At 40.3% G+C, this 24,280-nt stretch overlaps 2 protein-coding genes across 4 annotated transcripts; one reads left to right on the top strand and one right to left on the bottom strand.

Moving 5' to 3' along the window:
- The first annotated feature begins 5 nt into the window (after positions 1-5).
- Positions 6-14,594, top strand: LOC309705444 (tripartite motif-containing protein 16). 3 transcript variants are annotated; one of them, XM_082531265.1, is made up of 7 exons: positions 6-271; positions 3,210-3,342; positions 4,546-4,763; positions 9,032-9,058; positions 9,169-9,231; positions 13,293-13,432; positions 13,846-14,594. In XM_082531265.1, exons 3-7 carry the CDS (start codon positions 4,709-4,711, stop codon positions 14,248-14,250), a joined length of 690 nt encoding a protein of 229 aa, XP_082387391.1. In that variant the 5' UTR covers positions 6-271; positions 3,210-3,342; positions 4,546-4,708; the 3' UTR covers positions 14,251-14,594. The 3 variants fall into 3 exon arrangements, with proteins under 3 accessions (XP_082387391.1, XP_082387389.1, XP_082387390.1); XM_082531263.1 differs by having other exon boundaries at positions 4,218-4,763; XM_082531264.1 differs by lacking the exons at positions 6-271; positions 3,210-3,342; positions 4,546-4,763 and adding an exon at positions 6,203-8,940.
- A 112-nt stretch (positions 14,595-14,706) lies between these two features.
- Positions 14,707-23,388, bottom strand: akt1s1 (AKT1 substrate 1 (proline-rich)). The gene is made up of 6 exons (XM_082531262.1): positions 23,242-23,388; positions 20,933-21,674; positions 20,573-20,840; positions 19,239-19,322; positions 18,978-19,153; positions 14,707-16,845 (listed from the first exon to the last, which is right to left on the bottom strand). The coding sequence occupies exons 2-6, from the start codon at positions 21,323-21,325 to the stop codon at positions 16,708-16,710; spliced, it is 1,059 nt and encodes a 352-aa protein (XP_082387388.1). The 5' UTR covers positions 21,326-21,674; positions 23,242-23,388; the 3' UTR covers positions 14,707-16,707.
- Positions 23,389-24,280: the final 892 nt, after the last annotated feature.

Raw genomic sequence — 24,280 nt, 5'->3', positions numbered from 1 at the left:
AAGCGGTACTAGCGCACGCAGGCTTTCAATTAAAATCAGTTATACAGCGATAAAAAGAAACACAAAAATGTCAAGAAGCTGTTGTATTATTAACTGCAATAGCCGGTCGCATGACAGCCACGGGAAGCCGACGGGTAAAGAGATCGGTTGTTATCGGATTACGTCGTTGAAGAGAAATTGTTCGAGCCATGTTTCCGAAGTAACAAAGAGGCGACTGGATTGCAGCCATTCAAAGACCAATTATAACGTCCCAGAACCCTCGAGCTCACAGGTTAGTCTGCTCCAAGCATTTCCACAAAGGTCAGTCTGCTGTTGTAGTTAATACGTCATTTTTCTTAACATAATTGGTGATATAGGTTACAAGCAAGTCTGGCGCTGAACAGAAATTGTCGCGCTATGCTCCTTTATTTATTGTGTTTATTGTGCATAAATAGTGAATTGTCCTGACACAATATTGCGTTTCGCTTCTGTTATTATGGTACATTGACAAAAACATATACTTTTATTCACAGGATAAAACAGTTGTTTTGTATCACTAATTGCCCAGTACGATTACAGCATACAATATTATTGTCACTGCTACATTTCTGTGATGCTACCAGAAATTATTTCCACTGCTAATTAATTACCATTGAGCTCAAAGGTCCTATTAATAAACGATTAACGAATGTGTATTTATGACGACGATTTGTGAGACTGGTAAACTTATGATACGTACGATGGTCTTTACTTTCTACACGGTGCATTTCAAGGTCCTGCACCCATCCGTCGGTAAACAGTACCTGGGCTTGTTGCAGTGACCGGAAGTTACTAAACTTCACGAGTGTATGCACTCACTCCAAGAACCGTATGATTATAAATATGCATATAAATATGCTAAGATGAGATAGCTGACTTCATCTAACTAGCAAATGTTTTCCAGGCTACGTTGGTGATGCAGTTTTTTTTAAAATGATATTTTAAAAAAAAAATCATTTATTTATATATGATATTTTTGTCATGCGATTTTAAAGCCGGTCCTACAACCGCATCCAAGAATAACATGCAGCTTATCTCAGAACTGTCGGTGAAAATTATTCTTGGAGCTAGGTTTAATTGAGCTGCATTTTAAAGAGGTGCAATTTCACAATTTGTGTATATTTTCTAAGTTCACTATTTGTCATGTGTTGAGAAAAACACAGATTTAAAAATTACATGGTCTAATATTTACATTTAGCATATAACTGCAACATGCTTTTTTTTCGGGTTTTTTTTTAAAGACTCGAAAGGACTTGAAATTCAAAGTTTCAGACTTGTGACTTTACTTGGACTTTTACACCAGTGACTTGAGACTCGACTCTGACTTGCCTGACATTACTTGAGACTTGACTTGAGACTTGAGGATAAAGACTTGAGACTTACTTGAGACTTGCAAAACAATGACTTGGTCCCACCTCTGGTTTGATGATCTAAGAGTACAGATTAAATATAAAAACTTCTAAAAAATTCAAACATAGACTCATAAGCTGTGCTTCTTGTTTTGGCCTTGAAGACCCTGTCCACCCTATCTGTTCCCTCCTTTTGGTTGTTTGGCCTCTTTATTTATTTTTTGGTAATTATCACTCTCTAAATAAATGTTGAGTTCAGGAAGTTGTCATTTTTAATCCCCAAAAAAATACTTTTGATATGATTTATTTGAATGAATATTTCATAAATTGATTGTATATGTGTCGTGACCCTGAAGAAGGTTCCTGATCCCCTTGTTGGGTCTAAAATTACAGTATATGAAGTAAAATAGTCAAATCCTATAGACACATTAATGCTCTGCTGTCTTTGTTCTTTCTCGCATCTTTCACTTTTGCTATATTTAATTAAATATATTCAATAACAGATTTAGATTGTGTACCTTTTGCATAAAAATGCGACTATGTTATTTATTTCTTCTCATTAAGTAGATTTAAATGGTTGCTGTGATCGTTTTCATGAAATATTTCTTTTTGTCACTTCTGTCAGTCTGGGATAAACACTCTTCATAGCATACATACTTAGAGCCAAATACTGTAAATGTGGACAAAACACTGAGAGGCCAGCACCTGCCTTGTCAATCAGAGAAAAGCTAAGAAAACTACAAGGGGAAGTCTTCACAGTCCTGGAAAAGCATCCCAGCAGGCCTCCGCAGATTACGGTCTCACACTCAATGAATCCCCAGCGACCAATTGTGCTATACATTTCACCACAGCCCCATCATGTTAACATGCAATGAAGTAACATGATCAGACACTTAACAGCCAGGTCGGGACTGGAATATTACATAGTGATTGCTGAGTGTATAATGTAGCACCCCTAAACACACATAGACCAAAGGTCATGGTACAATACTGGTTAGACGGCTCACTGGCAGCAGTAAGCAGCAGGTGCTGAAATTTGCTTTCATGGCTTACAGTGTGTGTGTAGTATTACAGGAACCATCACTAAGCTTGCGCCTCATTAAAATTCCTCTTGTAATAACAGTGAGACGGAGTTATTTCCTCTTTGACTGTAATTATCAGGATGTGCCAATAAATTCAATACTAAGATGTTGCTTACAATTATATGTAAAAAAAAAAAAAAAGTTCCTTTTACCAAACATTATTTCCCCAAAATTGTATATTTAAAAAAAAAAACAACCTTTTAGATTGTTAACGTTGTTTTCCACATAAAGTGAAATATTTCATGCTTTTGTCATTTTAATTTGAAGAATTATAATAAAATCAGATCTCTTGAGTCGGTGAGATCAGGTCCAGCTTCTAAAACTCCGTCACCATGTGGTCGGGGCTCCGTCACCATGGATTGTTGCATTGCTTTGAATTTTTTCCGTCCACTGAATGTGTGTTATCGTTGGTAATCAGGCCCATAGACAGAAGTCCAGGTTGCTTTGATAGCAACCCTCAGCTCATGTGTATTTTTGGGCTGGGTGTTCCTCATCTTCCTGTTGACAGTAGCCCATAGATTCCATGTCAGGTCAGGCATGTGTGCTGGCCAGTCAAGCTACAGTAATAACATGGACAGCAAGCCATTTGGTAGTAGCTGTGGCACTGTGTGCTAAGTCTTGCTAGAAAAAGAAATTGGCATCTCCATGAAGCTTGTCAGCACATGGAAAGCTGAAGGGCTCTAAAACTGGTTGCATTGATTTTGGACTTGATAAAACCACCAACCAACACCACCAACACCAGCTGATGATATGGTTGCAGATGTTGCAGAGCCTTCACAGATGGTGGAAACTTCACCCTGGACTTCAGACATCATGGATTCAAGGCCTCCCTACTTTCAATCTGTTTCTTTGGACCGATGATTAAGGTCCAGTTCTTTTTCTCCTTCCCCCAGGTAAGATGCTTCTGGATCAGGAGTGGGTTGATATTAGGACAGAACCTTTAAAAGGATGCCTGTGTATGGTGTTTACAACAGTATTAACATATAACTCCACAACACTGTAAAAATTTATCTTATCTTCAAACACAAAACAGTACACTCACTATACTAACTATAAATGTATGCTAATGTTATATTTAATTATTTAATATAACTGACAGTAAATGTGAGTAAAATCTGGACAAACAGACTAATTAGAAATTAGAAATTGCTATTTGCAAGCTTGAAGTGCAGCAGCATTTTTGATAAGCTTTGCTCCAAGTTCTTTGCCACGTGCGCTCAAAGCAACTGCAAATAGATGAGATTTTTGGGTTGACGACAGCTCCCCGGTGGGTAGACATCTCCCACTCGCTGTACAGAAAATAACCCCCTATAGCTTGAGTTAGTCAGTTTAAGCTGCAGTTTAAAAAGTCAGTCAAAGTTCATCGTGTTGCTGAGGTGACAGGACGAGTCCTTATTTGCAAAGGGTCACCATAGCGTATGGATCTACACGTGTGACTTGGCACCGATTTTTACACCAGATGCTTCCCGATGCAGCCCTTACAGGGATTTGTGTCTCCTCCTGGTCTTTCATGTATTAAGCAGATATGCTAATGACTCCTCTATGATGCCACTACAAGGCTAAGCACTGATATGCCGTGTGGATGTGAGCATATGCCAATTAGCCAAAACATTAAAACCGCTGACAGGCTGCATGAATAGCACTGAGTTTCATGTTGAAATGCAATGTTCTGGCAGAAAATTTGCACGTTTCCAAATTCATCTTGATGTCATTTTGACATGTTGACCTCACCACCGCCCTCCTACCATGGCAATGACACTCCCCAAAGGCAGTGGCTTCTACCAGAAAACAAACACAACAAAGTAGCAAAGATTTTGAGTTCCAGACCTGCCAAATCCAATAGATTGACAGAAGCCACATGAGGCAATCCACAGAACATAAAGTATCTGCTGCCAACGTCCCTGTTTGTCTACATCCATGACACAAAGAGGTTTGGGCACATTGCTATATTTTTTCCCCCATTCTTTAAACTAGATACTTAAATTTCTCAGTGCTAAATGCTATGTAAGCTCTGGGGTTTACCTCGTGCATGTGCTCAGTCCATGTGTACGCAGATAAGTTTGCATACTTGGGATGTATTGCTCATCTCCATCAAGCGATCCCAAGAAAGGATCAGGAGTTTCAAGTAACAGGACCATCCCGTTGGATGGCCGGTACATCCAACCCAAACTCGTGCACCTCCCCTCTCTACTGATTTGGAAGTTAATAAGAGTGACACTCCGGAGATGCACAGGCACTTTCACAGGACGTCGCCGATTGATGCCAAACTGTGCCGTGAGAAACACGAGAATCATGCCCGTACCCAGGAAAGCAGGTAAGAAATCAATCTCACCTGAGTCTTTATGAGCATCGTGTCTTCAATATGTCTTTCATGACATTTGAACTGTTGTAGTCAATATTCTAAAGCTCGAGTACATTATACTGTGATGCATTTAATGACAAATACGGCAGTTCAAATGTTTGACTTTCAAATGTAATGTGACCCAAATGTTTTTGTTTGATTGTTTTTTTGTATGTTTTAAATTAAGGTGGCTCAGGAGGTAGAGCAGATCATCTGCTAATTGTAAAGTTGGCGGTCTGATCTTTGGCTGCAGCAGTCTGCATGCCAAATTATCCTTGATACTGAAGCCTGGGCTGCTCAGTGTGATTGTTATATAGAATGCACTTGGGCAAAGAAAAAAGTGCTTTTGTGAATGAGTAAAAATGCATTATCTAAGAGGCAGTTCATTTACCATTCCTTATGGACTTTAAAAATCTTAATTACAGTTTGTCACAGTGTGTTATTACTGATTTATTATGTGTTTTATATGTTGTTTATTTGACGTTGTTAAGTTACCTCACGCTGACCATCCCTGGACATTAGCTGGGAGCCAGATATCCTTCCTCACCTTGGATTGTGCCAGTTTGGTCCATTAATCATGTCAACAAAGAGCCTCTCGCCGGGTGGTGATCGTTTCGTCAATGTCACAGCCTCGCCTGCAGTTTCAGTGCTCATATTTCTGTCTGTCTTTCTTGTTTCTGTCCCTAAGCAACGTGATACACCTGTCCAAACACGCCCACGTTGCTTCATTCTCTGTCTCCAGCTAGAGGAAGATATTTCATATAGATTCTCCATATCCTACCTGCTTCTTATGGATTTTTTCAGTCTTTCCAATTCCATAATAGCTTGCATAACCCAAGTCACCCGCTCTCCCTCCGTCTCCATCCTCAATTGTTGCTAATCCCTCCTCTGCTGCCACAGTAATGAAGTGTGAAATGCTGCACAGTAATTCAGGGACCAAAATGCAAATGCTCATCTTGGTGTTATTTATGGCTGTTTGATTTTGCCTTTATGTAACATATAGCACCCGCGGCTTCTGCAGTTTGTCGTCTCCTGGAGGAATTAGTGCCATTAAAAGTTTAATTTGTCACCATAATGTACATGAATGCAAGCGTAATGTGGCAAATCTAACTAATGTGATTAGCTAATCTTTGATGCATAAAAATACTCTAAAAATAATGAAATAATTCAAAATGGAAATTTGTTATGGGAGCCTACATACTTGTATTAGCCCTTCAAAAAGGCCTTTTCCTTCTGAGTGTACTTTATGTCCTTCCAATCTCCATCTCACATGTGCGCTCGTCACCCATAGGGCTTCTAGCCAGGAAGTTTTGACACTTGACAGGAACTATCACTCACTATCTTCTCATCTTGCTGTCTCAGTGGGATGCTCTGAACCTGATCTGTGCAGATAGCTCTGTCCCACTGAGAGAGGAATCTGGGGAGGGGGTGAAAAAAGAGGTTTACCTCGTGACACTCCAAAACAAACACTTCTTGTGAAACACTGTGAGAGTCGCCGTTGACCTTTCCAGCTGGACTGAGCTGAGCTCGAGCGCTTCCTTTCTGAAAGAGCTCAAAGGACGAGAGAGAGAAAGACCGATGAAGTGATCTGTCACCAGCGACTTTCTGCTCCCAGTTTCCAATGATGACTTCATGACCTTCACTATATCCTGCTTTGTCCTGCCAAATCTCTGTCTGCCCCATCCATCAATGGTGCAGCATTATGCGAACGCATCAGTCTATTAAAACGTTTGAGCTTGTGCATTGTAAACTGGCAGGCTTGCTGTTGAAGTCAATCATGACATGTGGACAATATCCAAACTCAAACCTCGTCTGTAACTGAATCCTACTCAGTACGGTTTAATTAATATGTCTGCATGCCCAGCCAATTATCAAATTCTCTGGCCTTAGTGATGTTGATCAGGTAATTGTTCTTGGCGTAATGAGCTCCTGCAAAACAATACCTCAGCCTATATTTAGGTTTTAATTAAAGCACCCAGTGAACATTACTTTACCTATTGAGGAAAAGCCAACACATTTAAAGTTGGCCCACTCCTCTTCTGGAAACCCTACCCTACCCTACCTCGGTGCATTAGCCACAGTAAAGAGAATTGCAAGCCAACACATTTCAGAGAAAGCAATGCCACCCCTTCAATTATATCTGATGTTTGCAGATGTTATGCCAGGCCATCATTTGTCCTTCTGGTTGTCACGCTGCTGGCATCCTCCCCAGTGGAGGGTCACACAGGTCGTAGAGGTAAAGTTTCCCCAGGCTGAGATACGTGCTGGATTCTCCTCTTCAGACATAGGGAAACCTCTATGGGCACAGAAGTCACCTTTCTAAAGACGCGGGATCCAGTGCATTTGCATTCCTGTTAATAATCAAAACTACACACAGGATAACCATTATAATCAAAAACAGCTTTAAAGAGTTTGTAGTTCATCCCATTAAATAATCTATACAACAAAAGAGGGAAAAAAAGAAAAACATAAGGACAATGATTAAAAAAAATAATAAATATAAAAATCAACTAAACCTGGAGATATATAAACTCAAAGTGAACAAGTATCAAGCTGAAGCATGAATTTATTCGATTTATCCTGTCAAGTTTATGTCCTTCCTCTGTTTAGGCTTCCAAAATGAGCTAATACTACCACTACAAATTCATGTTCAAAACATCTTTGTATTGTGTTTAAGAGATAGTAACTGACTGAAGGTTAACTCAGCCAAGCTATACTTTCATATGGTACCACAAGATGATGCAGCAAGTCAGTATCACCTTTATTTAAACAGGCAAAAGAACAAATGGTGGTGTGGGAAAACGCTGCCCCCTGTTGGTAAAACCTTTAGTTAAAATTGGCAGACGGAAACTACAAACAGTACCTTTAACAAATAAAGTTTACAGGTATATGAGGATTTTTATAAAACAGGATGCACTGTCGCTGCGTAAAACACCCAACAAATATTTAAAGGAGTTAAAATCAACTAATCAAATTACGTCATAATACTGAAGTTAAAAATACTCCTGCACTGGATGCTTTTATTTTTAATTCAAGACTTTTTATGAAGCCTGCAACTGGGACTGAATAAGTATACAACAAAGTAAAAGTAATGTAATTCTGGCCATTCAACAGATATTATACAGCTTTAATAAAAGCACAACTTTCAAATTAAGTTTTTATGTACTGACCCATACAAAGCCTCCACTCTGCAGGAAGTACTAGATCACTAAAAGCAACGACTTATACAATTATAATTTAACAATCAACCCTTAATCTACATGTCCTCACCAAATGGCCAAGCCTTAAATCTTTACTATCTTTTTTAGTGGAGATGAATGACAATCAGGGATTCGGTCATAATACTGCCATAAAACTATATTTCAGTCTGTTACAGCCTCTTATGGTATAAAAATGAGGGGAGGGAGAGCAGAGTTTAAGTAGGGTGAGGTTTAGTTTAATTAAATTGTCTTGATTTTTTCTTAAAAAGTGAAAGAAAGCATGTTTTATGACTTCTCATTAAATGAACATAGTTATACCCTCCATATAGGACGTCAGAAAAACGAGCCTGTTCTGTCTTATTTTGTTAGACAAATCAGATAAATACCGGGATGTAACAGTCTGTTAAATGAGCGTGAAGCATAAAATAATCGAATCGTTTTCTGTGTGAAATCTGAGAGATGGTAACTTGACATACGCAGAGGCATGATTGATGACCGGACGGGTGAGGGATCACAGTTTTCTCCGAATGTCAGAAGACGCAGTGACTCACAAACTGGAGGAAGAACAAACGGAGAGCCTGTGACACGATAAACACGCCCACAGCGGTGGGAAGAAAAAGCATCCCACAGAAAGTCAATTCTTAGAATCAGCTTCCTGTCATCAGTGGCCATGAACGGTGTTCCCAGCAAATGTATGCGGAGTCCCATACGTTGAAACCAGAACCTCGAAAAGCATGAGGGAACTCCATGAATCAGTGCTGAGCCGACATTTCACACATACCCCTATGTGATCTACAATGTGTTGAGAGCAGCAGGTGATTAACTGCAGCTGCAGTGCTGGCAGACACTATGAAGAAGGTGCAGCCTGTAGAGGAAGATGAAAAGGTTTAAAGTAACCGCCGCTGCCACCCTGGGCGTCGAGCGGTCAGCTTTTTGTCATATAAGCTCATGTGAGAAACCATGTCTGAGGACAGGCTGTAATTCCATATACAGTGTCTGTAGTAGACAGCAGTGAAATGATGCTCTCGTTTTCTTTTCCAGGGAGAAAAAACAGTAGTGCTACAGAAGGTAAAAACCAGCATGGAGTCCCGCTGTTGTGAAGGCTTTGCATGTGGATATTAATGCATTAAATTAAATCAATGTGTCATTATTTATCCACTTATTCCTCCTCTTTTCAGTAATACTGCCACCATATGAGCCCAATATCCCCGAACCAACCACCAGGGCCGACTTCATGAAATGTAAGGCTTTTTATTTTAATATGAAGCTCCTGAGTAAAGAAAAAAAGATGAATAATTAATAATTAAGTAATGTCACGCCATGCTATTTTTTTTTAATTCAAAAGAATTATGGAGCAAACTTATTAAGATGATCAAAGATTAAAATAATAATGGTCAAAGTTTGTTCCACATAAAAAGGTTAATGAATAAAAATTTAGAAAGTAATCGTGGTGTAAGACTTAGATACCAGATCACTTAACACCAAATTCAATTAGTCTATTACACTTCCTAATATGTATTTAAATGGTTATTACATTTCCCAGAACCAGTCACTAACTACATTATTAAATAAATATGTAACAGCATATTCACAAATGTTATATCCCACAGAAACAGCGCACCACTTAAACGTCAAATGATTCAAAGTTGCCTCGTCACTTGCCAATAGTTGCTTCTAATTTTTATTATTATGCCTGTTTTTTTGGCTGCTGTTGTTTGGGGGGGGGGTTAGACCAGGATGACTGTTAAAGTAAGGTCAGTAAATATTATTTACCCTGCTATACTCACTGCTCACACAGTAAGCAGCTGATTCTGAGAAAGACTGTAGGGGAACACTCTGCAGGGGGCTGACTCTCATATAGCCCAACTTTTTTTTTAAGCTTTTCCAACCCTGAGATTCATTCACTCACATTGCTGAGTTAGATTACATCATCAGGTTACTGATGTTGTCAGCAAACGTGTACTATAACATGATCCACATTGGAATAAATTATAAGTATAATACTGTATTTGCGCAGGTGTGTCCTCAAAGTGGGTGTCAGTCATACAGTGGGCCCACAGCATGCCTTAGTTTATCCTTTTTTTTCTTTTACTCAAATGGGACAATAATTTACAAAATAACTGTGCTGAATGAAATAAGACTTTTAAAAAAATAGCGACTGAGACATTAAACTTTTCCCAGACATTTCTACACAAACCTCTTTCTGCAACCTTAGACGATGCCCCCTGCTGTCTGTTAGACAGAATAAAGGTTTATAGCACTGACTTTCTTTTTCAGACCCAGGAGTTAATCTTTACCAAACAAAGCTAGTAATGAGAAGCAATAATGAACGAAGGAAGGATGTTAAGGGTCATGAGGAGAGAACTGGGAGTTCAGAGAATCTGACGGCACTGGCACTTCATGTTTGTTTGCTTGCTTGTTAAAGCATCGGCCTCAGCTTTAGCTGTTCTTCCTGAGGTCCGACCTACACACACACAAACAAGCTGGTTCTACTGGTTCACCTCCACCTGTAACTTACAATGTCATTGATCATCTAATGCACAGCTAATGTGGGTGATTTTACTCTGCAGGGTTGAAACTACAATGTCCCAAAAATGGATCCCAAAAACTGCCTCTTGAGTTGTTACCATGTTGTTTCATGCAGGCTGTATAAATGAGAACCACCCTCTGAAAAATATCACTTTAACACTAAGGAAATTAAAGAATGCCTGTCACACTGTCCACACACACTTGGGATGATCCAGTGTATCCACCTTCTTTTTTTTCTTTTTTTTTTTTAAAGGCATTTTGTGGATAAAGTTAAATTAATTATGCTAAAAGGGTAAGGTGGGGTGGGTGGATAGGTAAGTAGGTAAACCTATGTTTGCAGTGTTCGTAGTTCACCTGCCAGTTTAACGTAGCCCGTCTTTGAAGGGTCACTTGTCACTAGGGATGGGTATCGTTTAGGTTTTATCCGATACCGGTGCCAAATCGGTACTTTTGAAACGGTGCCGGTGCTTAAACGGTGCTCGAACCGGTGCTTAAAGAATGGAGAACACAAACTTTGTCCAAAAACCTCTCATGTTCAGCTGTTTTTTTTTGTAAAAAGATAACAATGTGTGCCTTTTCTGCAGCTATGTGGCATATATGGTATCACTCTTGGCTGGAAGCAGTGCTTAAACAATGGAAAAAACACAAACTTAAACCCTCTCATGTTTAACTGTTTCCCACTTTTTCTTTGGTCATTTTAGCCTTTTTGGCCAGGGTGAAGGGAGTATCTGCCATCAAACAAGAAGACAGCCGCATGTAGCTATGATGATGTTTGCTAGTTCACCTTACATGCATTAATGTAATAACGTGGTTAGCCTACTCAACGTAAATTACACACGAATTAAGCTACTCACGCAGAGAAGAACGGCTGCTGCTGCCATCATCATCCTCATCATTTCTGCTACACTGGCAGGGCTAGGGGCCAGGACTCTATTCTTCGGGTTTTTGGGGGATGTTGCTCCGGGTCCGATAACTGGCAACCCACCCGACGTGCACGGTGTGAGGTCTCGCAGCAAGCTACCAAATACGGCGCATTTCTCGGCTTTTAAAAAAACCGCTATGCATCGCCAGCTGTTTAATCGGATTCTTGGTGTTACCTCCTTTGACAGTATCACAGTATCAGCTTAAAGCACTTGTTGCAGGCTGCTGAGTTTGCATATTTTGCTGTGAAGTACAGCCAGACTTTTGACCGCTTCGCCTTGGACATTTTTAATCTGTAGCTCTGCTCTAACAGAACTTACGTACCTGGCCCCGCCTACTATCCTCGGAAACGTAAAATGATTGGCTAGAAGTGTATCACAGCTCAGGAAAAAAAAAAGCACCGAAATAAAGCACCGAAATGTGCGCTGCTTTTCGGTCTGGTTACTACCGTTTATGTCAGAACCGGTGCCATCGGTACCCATCCCTACTTGTCACATTAATCAAGTCTTTCCTCAACTCTCACTCTGAGTATCCCCCAAAATGAGAGAATTTTTCACATTTACCCAGGTGCTATTCATTAATATAAACTACTAATACTCCCAATAACACACTGGATTTGACAGAGCTACATGGTAATTCACAATATTTTCCAAATCCTAATCACTCCAGGAGCACTAAAATGAAGATTTTCTCTTATAAACAATCAAAAAACAGCTAAGTCAGCTATAAAAGCTTGTATGTAGAAACTCAACACAACAAAAATTTACACATGTTAGAAAATCTGTAATCACAGAAACAAAAAGAAAAGTGAAAAAGCAGTGGAGGAAGTAAACCGCGCAGCAGGGGTTGTGCTCCTAAATTGACATCATGGTCAATGCGCTGCTTGTACAGTTTAACTCTGAAAAATAGACTTACAAGTATTGCACAGGGGTGGTACTGGGCTTTTCACTGAAACTGGGAGGGAAGATCTTATGTGGCAGTTCAGGGAGTGTAAGAGACACTGCAAAACATCAGTGACAGAAAACTCTCGCTGGCTATTCGGAACAAAACAGCAGGAAGCACATTCTTCTGTCAGATGAAACCAAGATAAAGTTATTCGGCTCAGAAGGGGTCCGGCGTGTTTGGCAAGAACCTAGCCACGACTTTCACAATGAATGCATCACAGTGCTGACAGTGAAGCATCGAGGTGGTAGAGTGCCAAAGGTTCTGGGGACATAGCATTTCTAGATACCCTTGGATAAGATTCCAGGAGCCTGTCAGAAGAGGAACGGTCCAAAACAAAACAGTTTCTATATCATAAAAATATGACATTTAACATCTTTGGGTTACTTAACAGAAAAGTAAAACAAAGAAAAGCTGAACACAGCTGTCTATGAATAATGACGAACACCTGTCCAGATGTTTGGTGAGAAGGCCTGAATCTGTTTTAATAAAGGCAAAAGTAGTATTCAAGTATTCATGCAAGTACATGCACAAGGATGTACTTACGATGACAAAATAATGTTTATGTAGTGGAGGGGGGGAAATTACAATAATGTGGAATAAATGCAAAAATAGTTAATTAATATTACTATTTTAGGTTAGTGCCCCCAATTAAATCCAAAGATATCAGTTAAACATAATTTAAGCCAAAAATCAAACAGAAAAGTTGCACATTAATACTCTGAAAACTGCAACAACAGAAATTTAAGATCAAGGTTTTTGTTTTCTTTCTCAAAAAGTAGATCTCGAAACTTAGACGTGCAATTTTAAAGTTGAAAGTCTTTAATTTTGGGTTACTCTGAAAGACAGCCACCAGTCCATCACCAGCCTCCCGGTCTCAGTTTGTATTTTTGCCCTCCCCTTTCCTCAGATTGGATCCCCCTCTCTTTCGATGACAGAACTGCAGAGAAACTGTTGTGGATTTCAGAGGGCGGCTCTAAAGTGGCTCGTACATCAGATGCAGTGTGCCCTTATCACCAGAGACCTGAGAGATACGACCACTCACCACAGGTAAGCTTGGAGTTAATCATCGTTCTGGGCATTATGGGAACAGGCTCAGGGGCCCATCAAAGAGGCAGGAAGTAAAACTAACAGGAACCAGAACTTTATTTAAACTTTTGGTCTTGGAACCAGCATGTTGGTGCTTTTTTCCTGTATGTTAAAATCAAAAATGACTAGAGTCTTCCAAGTTAATATCTTGATCTGACAACAACAATTAAGAATCCAAAGACAGTTTACCATAATTAAAGACAAGCAAATTTAAAAGGTTCAGAAGTGCATCTACTGGGAAAAAAATGTATTAGGAACATTACTTCATCAAATTGCCTGCAAATCAAATCAATAATTCTGCTCATCATTTAATTCTTGAAGCCATTTTTTTTGTTGCTAGCTTAATTTCCTACTATGGCTCGTCTAACCTTTAGGTGCTGTGCAAGGAAGGGCTGCTGGGCCATCGAGGGTACTGGGAGGTGGAATACGACGGCTGGGTGGTGATCGGGGTGGTCAGCGAGAGCTCACCCCGGAAGATGCAGGACGGACCCTGCGGCATCGGAGAGAACAAAACCTCCTGGGGTGCCGGCTGGTCTGGCTCCTGCTGTCAGATCTGGCACAATGCGGAGAACGTGGACATCCAGATGCCCCTGTTCTCCACCATGGGCGTCTACGTCGACCAGCCCGCAGGCATCATAAAGTTCCTCTTGGTGGAGGGAGAGGCTGAGAAGGAGGTGCGGCTGATTCACAAATTCAAAGAAAACCTCCAGGAGAAGGTCTTCCCTGGCTTCTGGGTTGGTCCAAATTCATTCTGCCTTATTCGGAAAAAGGATCAGTGATACAGTAGAAGAAGCAAATCGGGGAAAAGGGAGGGAGGGTCACGTATCAATTTAAAAAGCAGGGGGAGATGGGGATCTTGTGATGTTTGGGGAACAAGTGCTGTAACCATTTCTGCTTTCTCTAGTGCATGAAGAAAGCTTATTGGTTTCAGACAGTCCCCAGAGATGCCCAAATGTCATACTAACAGGCATTTATCTGTGTTATTTAAACTTAGAAGAATGGGCATTTAATGGTATATTTCAATCCAGCTGGGACTTTTCATGAGCTAGACTGCCTGTTTTATTCAGTCTGGATGTTTTGTATGTGCCAAATGTAGTCAATAAACTCTCATATTGTGTAATAACACTGAGCTCTTCTATTATATCTGTGTGACTGCTGCCTAGCAGACTTAAACACAGAGCGCTGGTACACTCTAGAGGCCTTTTATAAGAATACATCTATAATGATACAGGAAGTCTTTTCTCTTGGTGTTGCTCCTTTATTTGAAACATAAAAGTAGTTAACGGAACATTTGTTTGTTTTTCGAAATGTCACACATGGACATTTATCTTTTCAGATCCACTCTACCTCTCTTTCACCCTCTCTCACACAGTCTTCTCATTCATTCATTCAATCTTTTCAACAACATATCAGGAGCAAAAAAAAAAAAGAAGAAAAAACCCATCTTCTACAAATCAGTTTTGATTTACAATCATTCTATCAGTCAGTCATTCATTGGCAAAAGTAAAAGTAAAAATAGACAAGTTACGACGAGGTGCTGGTGTCCTCTGCTCTCTGCTCACATTATCTAAAGCCACAAGCTTCATATCAAAGCAACCACTGGTTTCTACCCCTTAGAAGGAATAGACTGGTTTCTATTGGGGGCAACAGCAGGCCTCTTGGTCATCTTACCAGGTAAATGATGGGAGTATACAGAAGGAAAAAAAAACCAAATGTGGCAACTTTAGCATGTTGAGCTAAATGACGGCGAGGCCCTGCAGTTAAATCTGACCTCGTCAATGATTAATGACCAACAGATGCAAACGTTTTCTGTATTTAAACCCACAGATCTGTGCGGATCTTATAGGATTTTTTTCATGGGAATGTTGGATTTATGTTTTCTCCGTAAAAGTTGAGACTCTCCCTGCTATTTTTAAACTTTAAAAGGACCAATTTGCCTATTTACCTTCTTTGAAACACGAATGCCTTTGCAGGTGTGAACTGAGAACCAGAGGTTAAATAGCACAGGGGCTGGCTCGCTCTTAAAAGTCACTGATTAACATGCATCTAATTTGTTTACAGCAACGATTTAAAGACAGTTTTGTGTGCATAGTAAAGTTACTAAGCACCACTACCTATTGCAAATCATTTAGACCCATGTTAGTTTCCTCCTGTAATTCTGGGGTGGAGGTAGGAACCATTTTTAGCACCATATGCTGGCGAATTTGTGTAAAGAACTACAGAACCTCTTATAAAATTTACACCATATGTAAGGGTACAGTTTCACAGTACAACTTCAAACAGTTTCACTGTAATGCTGACAGTGAAAAGAAACACCCCTGAACACTCCTAAGCTGAAATTATGGCCAATGTATCCATTTTTCCTTGTTTGTTGACATTTGTAAAGCTAGAAATGCTGCACAATCGGGTGCTGCTGTGAAGGGCTGGATAAACTAGTTACAGGCCTAGATCCCTCTGTTGGTAAAGACGCAGGTTATAACATGTTAATTTTTAGCTTTGGTGGGGCTGATAGGTTGAACTGAGTCCATCTAGTTTGCGGTTTGCTTTCAGCTTTTCTGGCGTGCAAAGCTTTGCCAAACTGAGACGAGCTAAGCTAACAGTCTCCGGATTATGCCTCAACATTTAACAGACTTGAGAGTGGCATCGATCAAAAAAAAAAAAAAAACTATTAACTACCACATATTGCCTCATCTTCATAATAAAGCTAATACAACTCAAAGTTGGAACTTAAGCACAAAGAAGCAGCATCTATGATGAAGCGGGTACAGGCAGCTCTTCCCCAAAGTCTCATCACTTCACAGGTAACCTGACCAAAAGGCAAACGTCCAAAAAACACCAGGTACATGTTTACACACCCTGTTTTAGTGACTTTTAGTTCAGTGCAGTGGGTCACTACACAAACATCTCGAGGTCCAATTGTAATGTAGTGTCGTGGAAGCTAGTATTGACGAAGTGGGAGGGGCAGGGGTAGTGTTGAAACGTTAGTGTTCATAACCACATTTCTTTAGGAAAGTTACTCCACAAAGCATGTGCCGTTAATTTTGGTTAGTGAGAAATAAATGGAGGTATTAGCTTTTACACTGTGTCACATACTGTACGTCACATTTGCCAGAAAATCCAGGGTTCCTCCTCTCACTCCTCTCCACATTTCCTCCTATCCCTTTACCACTCTCCCTCTTTGTACTTGCCTCACTCCCTTTCCTTCCCTCCCTACACCCTCTCCTTCCCCCCTTCACTCAGTGCTTGAGAGAGAAGTCCCCTGTGTTGAGACGGGGTCGAGGCAGGGCCCCAAACATTTCCGTCCCATCAGTGGCTCCAGGGGCCAGCAGAGCCTTCATACTGGCAGCGATGTGCTCCAGGTCAGCACAGCCCGACTAAGAGACAAACACAGGGAAAACGAGGGGTTAACAAGGGATATGGACTGAAACTGACCAGTATCAAATATTGCCTTTTCATGTTCATTTCCTGTACATTTCTGGTGTTCGACATTCCCAGCTCGACCGTAAACACTCTTTCTGTCAGTTGTGTTCGACAGTGCCGTCATGGCCATTAATGGGTGCAAATGAATAGCGTCTTTGTTTTAGTCTTCAGACAGCATGAAATATGTCAGGATGGACTGACACCAACGGGCATGAACGCTAAAAACAAAAGCCTGCTTAATTATCAAAATGTCATGACCCATTTCTTTTCAGGAGGTCTGTTTATCTATGCCCATCAAGCTGTTGGATCAGAGCATCTGAATTCTGTTTGCACATTTTTTTCCAGAATTTATTTTCAGGACTAAAAAAAAAAAAAAATCCTTCAACTGTCTGTTCTTAAACAGATAATAACATTTGTGTTTAAACTACCAACCAGGCATTATGTCTGCATTCATTCTGAATCAGAAAACCTCATAATGACATTCTAACATTTAATACCATTGAAATTTGTTAGTTACAGATAGTACCACCAGATAAACCTCAGCTCAGCACTGAGTTTAACTCATGGTAAGTTATCCAACCAAAAAAAAAAAAAAAAGTGAAATCTGACATGAAACGAGATCAAACCATCAAAAAATAATGTGTTTATTATTGTTTAAACCTTTTTAAAAGCATCACATGACTGCACTAACTATTCACGGCTGTTAAAACATTTCAGTGCTACTTGAATGTACCACATCTACATATTCCTAATTATATCTCCCACTATCCCCAACATTTAAAGAAGTAGTTAGAACCAGTCTGAACAGTATCAACCTACATAAGCACAACAAGACTGCAGCTGTAACTGTGCTGCTATATATTCAGGATATTCAAGATGAATTAATGAAATACGTTGAAATGACTCTTTAAAAACTGCAACGCTTGCACTTTTGGTGCAGCTCACATGCAAAGAATACATATCACAAACAACTATAAACTGAGCAGCCACCATCTCCCAAACAGATAGCTCTGGTGTTTCAGCTCAAGCAAAGCAGGCATCAATCATCTGCACAGTTGAGAGTTTCTCATATCTGACCTCTAATTTGTTCCCCCTCCTTTCATTTATGGCAATGAACAGGGGTTGTAAAACACGACACTCTCTGTGCAGCTCCTATCCACCATTTTTCGATGCATTATGCATTTACTTATGCAAACTATTATTTGTTTATGCATGACAGTGTGTGGAAAGAGGCATGCCTGAGTTTGGCCCAGCAGAAACTCCACTTTTTCCTGGACTTGCTCTCCCAGTTGCCGTTCTGTACTACATAACTTAGATTATCTAGTAAGTTAAAGGTATCAGCCTCCATTGTATGATCCATCACACTAACTTTACATTACATGACTGCAGGCCATAGAGCTACAGTAGCAGACACCATCTGGCAAATTAAATTGTGGGGTGGCCTAGCATGTTATCTGTGATCGACACAGACGCACTACAAATACATTCATGAGAGCTGCTGAACGTTGTTGTGATGCGATTTGATAACATTAGCACACAGATTAGTTTGATAAGAGCAGATGTGAGGTCACTGACGGGCAATCAAAAAGAAACGCATCATTAGATTTAATAAAATTGAATTCTCTTTGGAGTCGAATGTTATTGGACTGTTATTCAGGATTATGTAAGTATATTAGTGGGTCTACTGCATATTTATTAAACTGTATAATGCTGAAATGCTTAAAAAAAACAAAACATTCAAAATGGTTGAAAATGAAACACTGCAAAAGGCACCACTAATTCAACCTACAATCCAAAGTTTCTGCTGGTTTATACTCTAAACTATCACTTTGCATTTTATGTAATGTTTTGGTCCCAGTAAGGATTCTAACAATTTTTCCAGTTACCCGACTGCTCAGTAGTCAGTGCTGCTGGCCCCTTTTGACCTGAGTCTGTATGTAACCAACCATGGTGATCAACACTTAGGAGAAGTTAAGAGTTAAAACTAGTTAGTCTGAGCTGTAAACGACTGACTGGCTGCCCACCGATCTCCATGTGTGACACAGAAGGTCAGATCATTTGGCCTCAGTGTCTGAGATGCGCTCACCCGTTCTCCACTGTTGCTGTCTCCCTGAGCAGCTCTGCCTCCTCTGCAGCCCCACACAGGCACAGATACAGGCAGGGAGCGGGCCAACGCCATGGGATGGGACTGACGGGATGAATACGCACCCTGACCCACAGCCATACCGCGCGATGGCGGAGGGGCATCCTCACTCAAGGAGCCTGAAACAAATTTAAAAATAAAGAAATTCAGCTCATGCACATATGTGTATGTGTACACATGATGCTCGGCATATTGAACGCTCACCATCCGTGCTCTCTTCCTCTCCATCAGATTCAAAGAACGGCTCACAGTCCCGAGAAACAGAGTCCTCATCCATAGAGAACACACCTGAAGCAGAAGGCATACTTTGAATTGGAATAAACACAACATATGCATTACAAATTGATTTCTCAAAATGTTTTTGCACCCATTTCAACAACATCAAAATGTTTTAAAACTCTTTGTTTTAACATTTCTGTTTCAGAAAGTGAAAACGGAACGAATGAAGCGTTTTAATGATCAAAACACTGAAACAACCTGAATAATGAGCAACCTCCTCATTATCTAAAGTGTGTGTGGCTGGAAAATATGGCCAGCTCGTAAAAGCTCATAAAACTAGCAATTAAATAGTCCGAGGATGGAGAGTAATGGTGCCAGAGAGCCTGCAAGACTAAATGAGCAAATCACTACCAAGTCCCATGAAGATATTTTGGGTTTTCCCAGGGATTTTCCTTTTTTGGATGACAATTAGAGACTGATTGTAAAAATTAAAAAATGAATAATAATTATTATTATTATTTGACAAATGTCAAAGATCTCTCACACTGAAAGATTATCATGCATTATATCTGAGCATGGTTATGAAACTTTGATAAATACTGGAAAGGATGCACTGAGTTTACCAAAACACAGGATATCAACAAAAACACCTCACACCAACTGAGCACGGTGGTGGAGGAATGATGAATGATGCTTGTTTTGCACCATCATTTGCGGGACATGGGCACCGTGCAATCATTGAATCAAGCATGAACTCCTCTGTCTACCCAAGTATTCTACAGTCAAATGTGGGTCCATCTGTCCAGCAGCTAAAAATAGCTGAAACTGGATCGTGCAACAGGACAGTGATCTTAAGCACAACAGAAAATCTCCAACAGAATAGCTTGGAAAAACAAAAACAAAAAAGAACCAAGATTTCACAATGGCTCAGTCCAGCCCTCAACCTCACTGAAATGCTGTGGCGGGACCTTAAGAGAGCTGTGCATAAATGAATGGCCACAAACACCATCTTTAGGCCTACAAAACAGACTAGGTAAAGGCAACGTGTTGAATTTTTATTAAAATAATTCAGCAAACATAAAGTCAAACTACAACTGAATAAGTGTGGATGCTGACGTGGTTTTCATGTGTCCTTTTGTGAAACCGAGTGTAGTTTAATAGAACTTATATGTGGGCATATGTATTATAATAATTAAGGTTTTTTTTCTTAAATTAAAAAAAAAAAAACAGAATACTTCAAGTCATCACGTTTCCAGTGATAACACAGTAAGAATCTGCATGGATCAGGGACAGCAACAGATTACAGTGTCGTTCCTCACCTGCACTTTCATTCCCATAGGGTCTCCTCTCATCCATGTCCTCTTCCTCTTCTTCATCCTCACCCTCTTCTTCTAAATCCTCAATCCCAGACCTCTGTCGACCTCGCTCGGCCTCCAACGCGCTCTTCTCACGTTCCCTCTCTCCGGTACCGTTCTGCCCGCCGCCCTGCCCGGGCACAGCTCCTGAGCTGTAGATCGACGGGTAGTTTTGGGAGTACAGTCTTCCACTAGGACTGACTCCTCCCACTACAACGTCACTTGTTAAGCTCTGCACCAACAACAGAGAATCAAACACATTACAGATGTGAACTTTCTGAATCAATACCGCAGTTTGCTATCTAAAGCAAACAGTTCACTCACCCCCCTGTTTCCAGGGTCAGAGGTCAAGTCAACCACTAGCTTGGTTCCTCCCTCTCCTCCAGCTTGGCGTGTGTGCTTTTGGGCTGTTAGCATGGTTGTGGAGTGCAGCACACCGATGTCATCCATGTAGCGACGTGCCGACTCAGCCAGAAATCCCTGACCCCATACATTATAAGAGAAATCGCACTCCCTGGAAAAGGCACTGCCGCTCTCCCGCTTCCTCCCCACTTCTCCTTCTCCAGTCACCGACCGGAACTTCTTACAGGCTGTGAGTATGGCCAGGTCGCAGCCAGACTTTTGGCAATACACTTCTGCTGCAGAAAGTAGTGCCAGCCAGCTCTCTTTGTGGTTGTCTGGGATTTCGAGCTCGGATGACTGCGTGATGGAGGCCATAATGGTGCTAAATGCTGTTTACAGATTTCTTTGATGAGCTGATTTGATGAGACAACTGAGTAATACTAAGAAGTGATGAAGAGCTTTGAGGACTTGGGGGCACCAAACTTAACAAAATACTGACTTTGGTAGCTGTGGCGTGTCTGACTTTGCTCAAATGGCTGAAAACTTACAGTTACTCACTTGCTGGTGTATGGATAGTTTTTGCACTGATGAAGATGAAGGGGAAGGGTAGGACCTATTAGGCAGAGAGGCACTGGGTGACTTTGAGATATGACATACAAGGTGGTGTCCTTACACACTGGAGAGCCAGGGGAGAGAAGAGGTGTTGTCAAGTTGCTGGTGATACCTAAAAAAATAGAAATAAATAGAGTTAGGTTAAATCACTGCTGTTTTTTTTTTCCATGTGAACAATAAAGACAAAAAGGTTGGAAGAACTTAAAAAAATGCAGACTCAGTTTGTGAATTTGTGACTTCTCAAAGAACATTACAAAAAGACTTAAAAGTTCTTCAAGCACAATCCAAGACTGAGATCATAGTGGAATTGCCTCTAATTACATTGAACATCTGATGTTTAAAGACAATTAAAGGATTCCAATTATACTTTAACCCCTTTAACAGCCACCATCAAATAACGCAGGGGTTGAAAGAGTTGCATATTAGGCAACAGCCACCTAACACAGGACCCTGGAAAGATTACCTAAAATTCAGCTTCCACTGGATTGTAAGAAAATACATAAATCATACAGAGTACAAGTGCTTGTTCCTGTTACTGCATGTCACAGACATTAAAAACAGACTGATTTTGCAGGGGTTAGATGGGAACATTTCTCACGATTCACTAATTTTATATGGGTTTAGCTCCATAGTGTAGTGATTAACACATTCACTTGGCAAGCAAACGGTCAGTGGTTTCACTCTAGCCCGAAATACAAATCCCTTTGAGATATCAGCAGGAAAGGAAAACTCTTCCATATCAAAATAAGTGGTGATGCCATTTACAAGTACCTGTAAACTCCATAAAAAGGGAAAGATGACAACCTAACCCTACCCCAACTCACTAGGTGGATGTGAAGAGGTTAACTAGGGTTTAGTCAACCTAGAAAACACTCCCAAGTCAATCACAGAAAGTTGATTCTGGACGTCGTTTTTTCAGACTGAAAAACTTGTGGGGGGGGGGGGAGTCTGGTGTACACAAGTCAACATGTGAGTCTCACAAGGAATGTAGCAAGAAAAAAAAAAAAGTGTTGATCTATGGATGTACCCCTACTGGCACCCAAAGATGGTCCTCAGACATTACAGCAGCTGAAATAACATACCTTAGCTTCCCTTTATGCTTACACGCAGTTGTAACAATTGCATTCAAATAAACTGTTGTATATTTATTCTTCGTGTGATCGACCCCAAACCTTCAACCTGCGTAGTTTATTTTATTAAGTTAAATATAATAAAATACCACCCTAATGCCTTCCACACTGTTGCATGCAAACACGCTCTCTGACCCACATTTGGTTTTATGGGACCTGGTCTAATTTAGGTGTGTGCAGGTTAACGTGTAAACCTACATGAATTAGTCTGACTGTCGCAGCCCCCACCAGTTCTGTGGGCTGCATGACACCTACCGATGCTAACTACTATAGCTACTGCACCGCTTTCAAACCACTCTGCTCGCTCCTGCTTCCATTTGCTGCCACATCTGCACTGATCTATGTCTCATTTCTGAACTGCACGCTGTGGGCATTACTGCACGGTTGCCACCACTGCTGTTGTTGTTGTTGTCGCTGATCTTGTTGTTTAATCAGTGTTGTGTGCAACCTCCTCATGATGGAAGCACACTTCACCTCCATTTTCGGGCTTTAGTAGGAGTCAAGATTTGGAAAGATAAATTACAAAAACGAGGTGAGACCTTCACCTACCTTGTCAGTTTCTTTCTTCCACGCTGCCAGATGTTTATCGACCTTAAAGTTGTTTGAATCTTTCGTACTGTGCCTTCTACCACGGTTTCTCTCCCCTTGCTAGGCTCGACACCAGCGAGAGCAAGCTAGCAAGGATTAATAAGGCCTTTTCCGGTCAGGAATTTCGCAATAAAGGTCTGTTTCGTCAACATAACACGGCGTGCATTTTTTTTAAATTAAGTAAAATACAATTATTTAAAGTAAAATAATCTTGAACTCAAAGCTGTTGGTAAAAAATATTACTTTCGGAGAAAAAGTATTTTTTAAACTCTTACTTTACAGGAGAAAAATCAGTATACAGTTACCCATTGTTTTTTAAGGGGTTTTTAATCAATAAATTTAATACCTGCATTTTTTTAATCTCTCAGTGTGCATTTAAAGTGAATTTAGATTAAGTTTCAACATAACTTATCAAATAAGCGTCCTAGTGTTTCAAAGGCCAGATTTGCTTTAAATGATTTTTGTGTAAACTTGGATAACTTGTTTATTTACTTCCTAATAACTTCCAAAACTTGAAATTAATTAATTATAGGTAGTTACATACATTACTTGAGTTTATTGCCAGAGAGTCGCGTGGACATGTGTGGTCCTCAAAAGGAAATGTAAATCAGTTAATAAAATGTTAAAACATAATAATAATAATAATCCACTGGTCCTACTAAAGATTAAGTTGGGGTACTATTAAAATGACCTCACCCAGACTACATGATCACACTCCCATATCACTACACTCAACTTTTCTAGAAAGCTACAAAGCCATCGTAGTCCACTGGCCTAAGTGTGCGCACTAGCCGCCGGAAGTCCTAAAGAATACAGAAGAACTGAGGTCAATTAAAAATCCTAAACACAAACAGAACAAAGCAAGCCCTATACTGAAAGTACAACTCAATGAATGACAGAAATTCAACACCACGGAGCCCAGGTAATTGGGTATATGACTCCTGAGGAAATACTTTAAAACGAGTCTCTCTGGAGGAAAACCGATCCCCAGTTATTACTC

Source organism: Aulonocara stuartgranti (assembly GCF_965226115.1).
Source record: "Aulonocara stuartgranti genome assembly, chromosome: 4".
Classification (NCBI taxonomy): Eukaryota; Metazoa; Chordata; class Actinopteri; order Cichliformes; family Cichlidae; genus Aulonocara; species Aulonocara stuartgranti.
The sequence above is the reverse complement of the archived record's forward strand: the minus strand, read 5'-3'. Positions and strand labels throughout refer to the sequence as shown.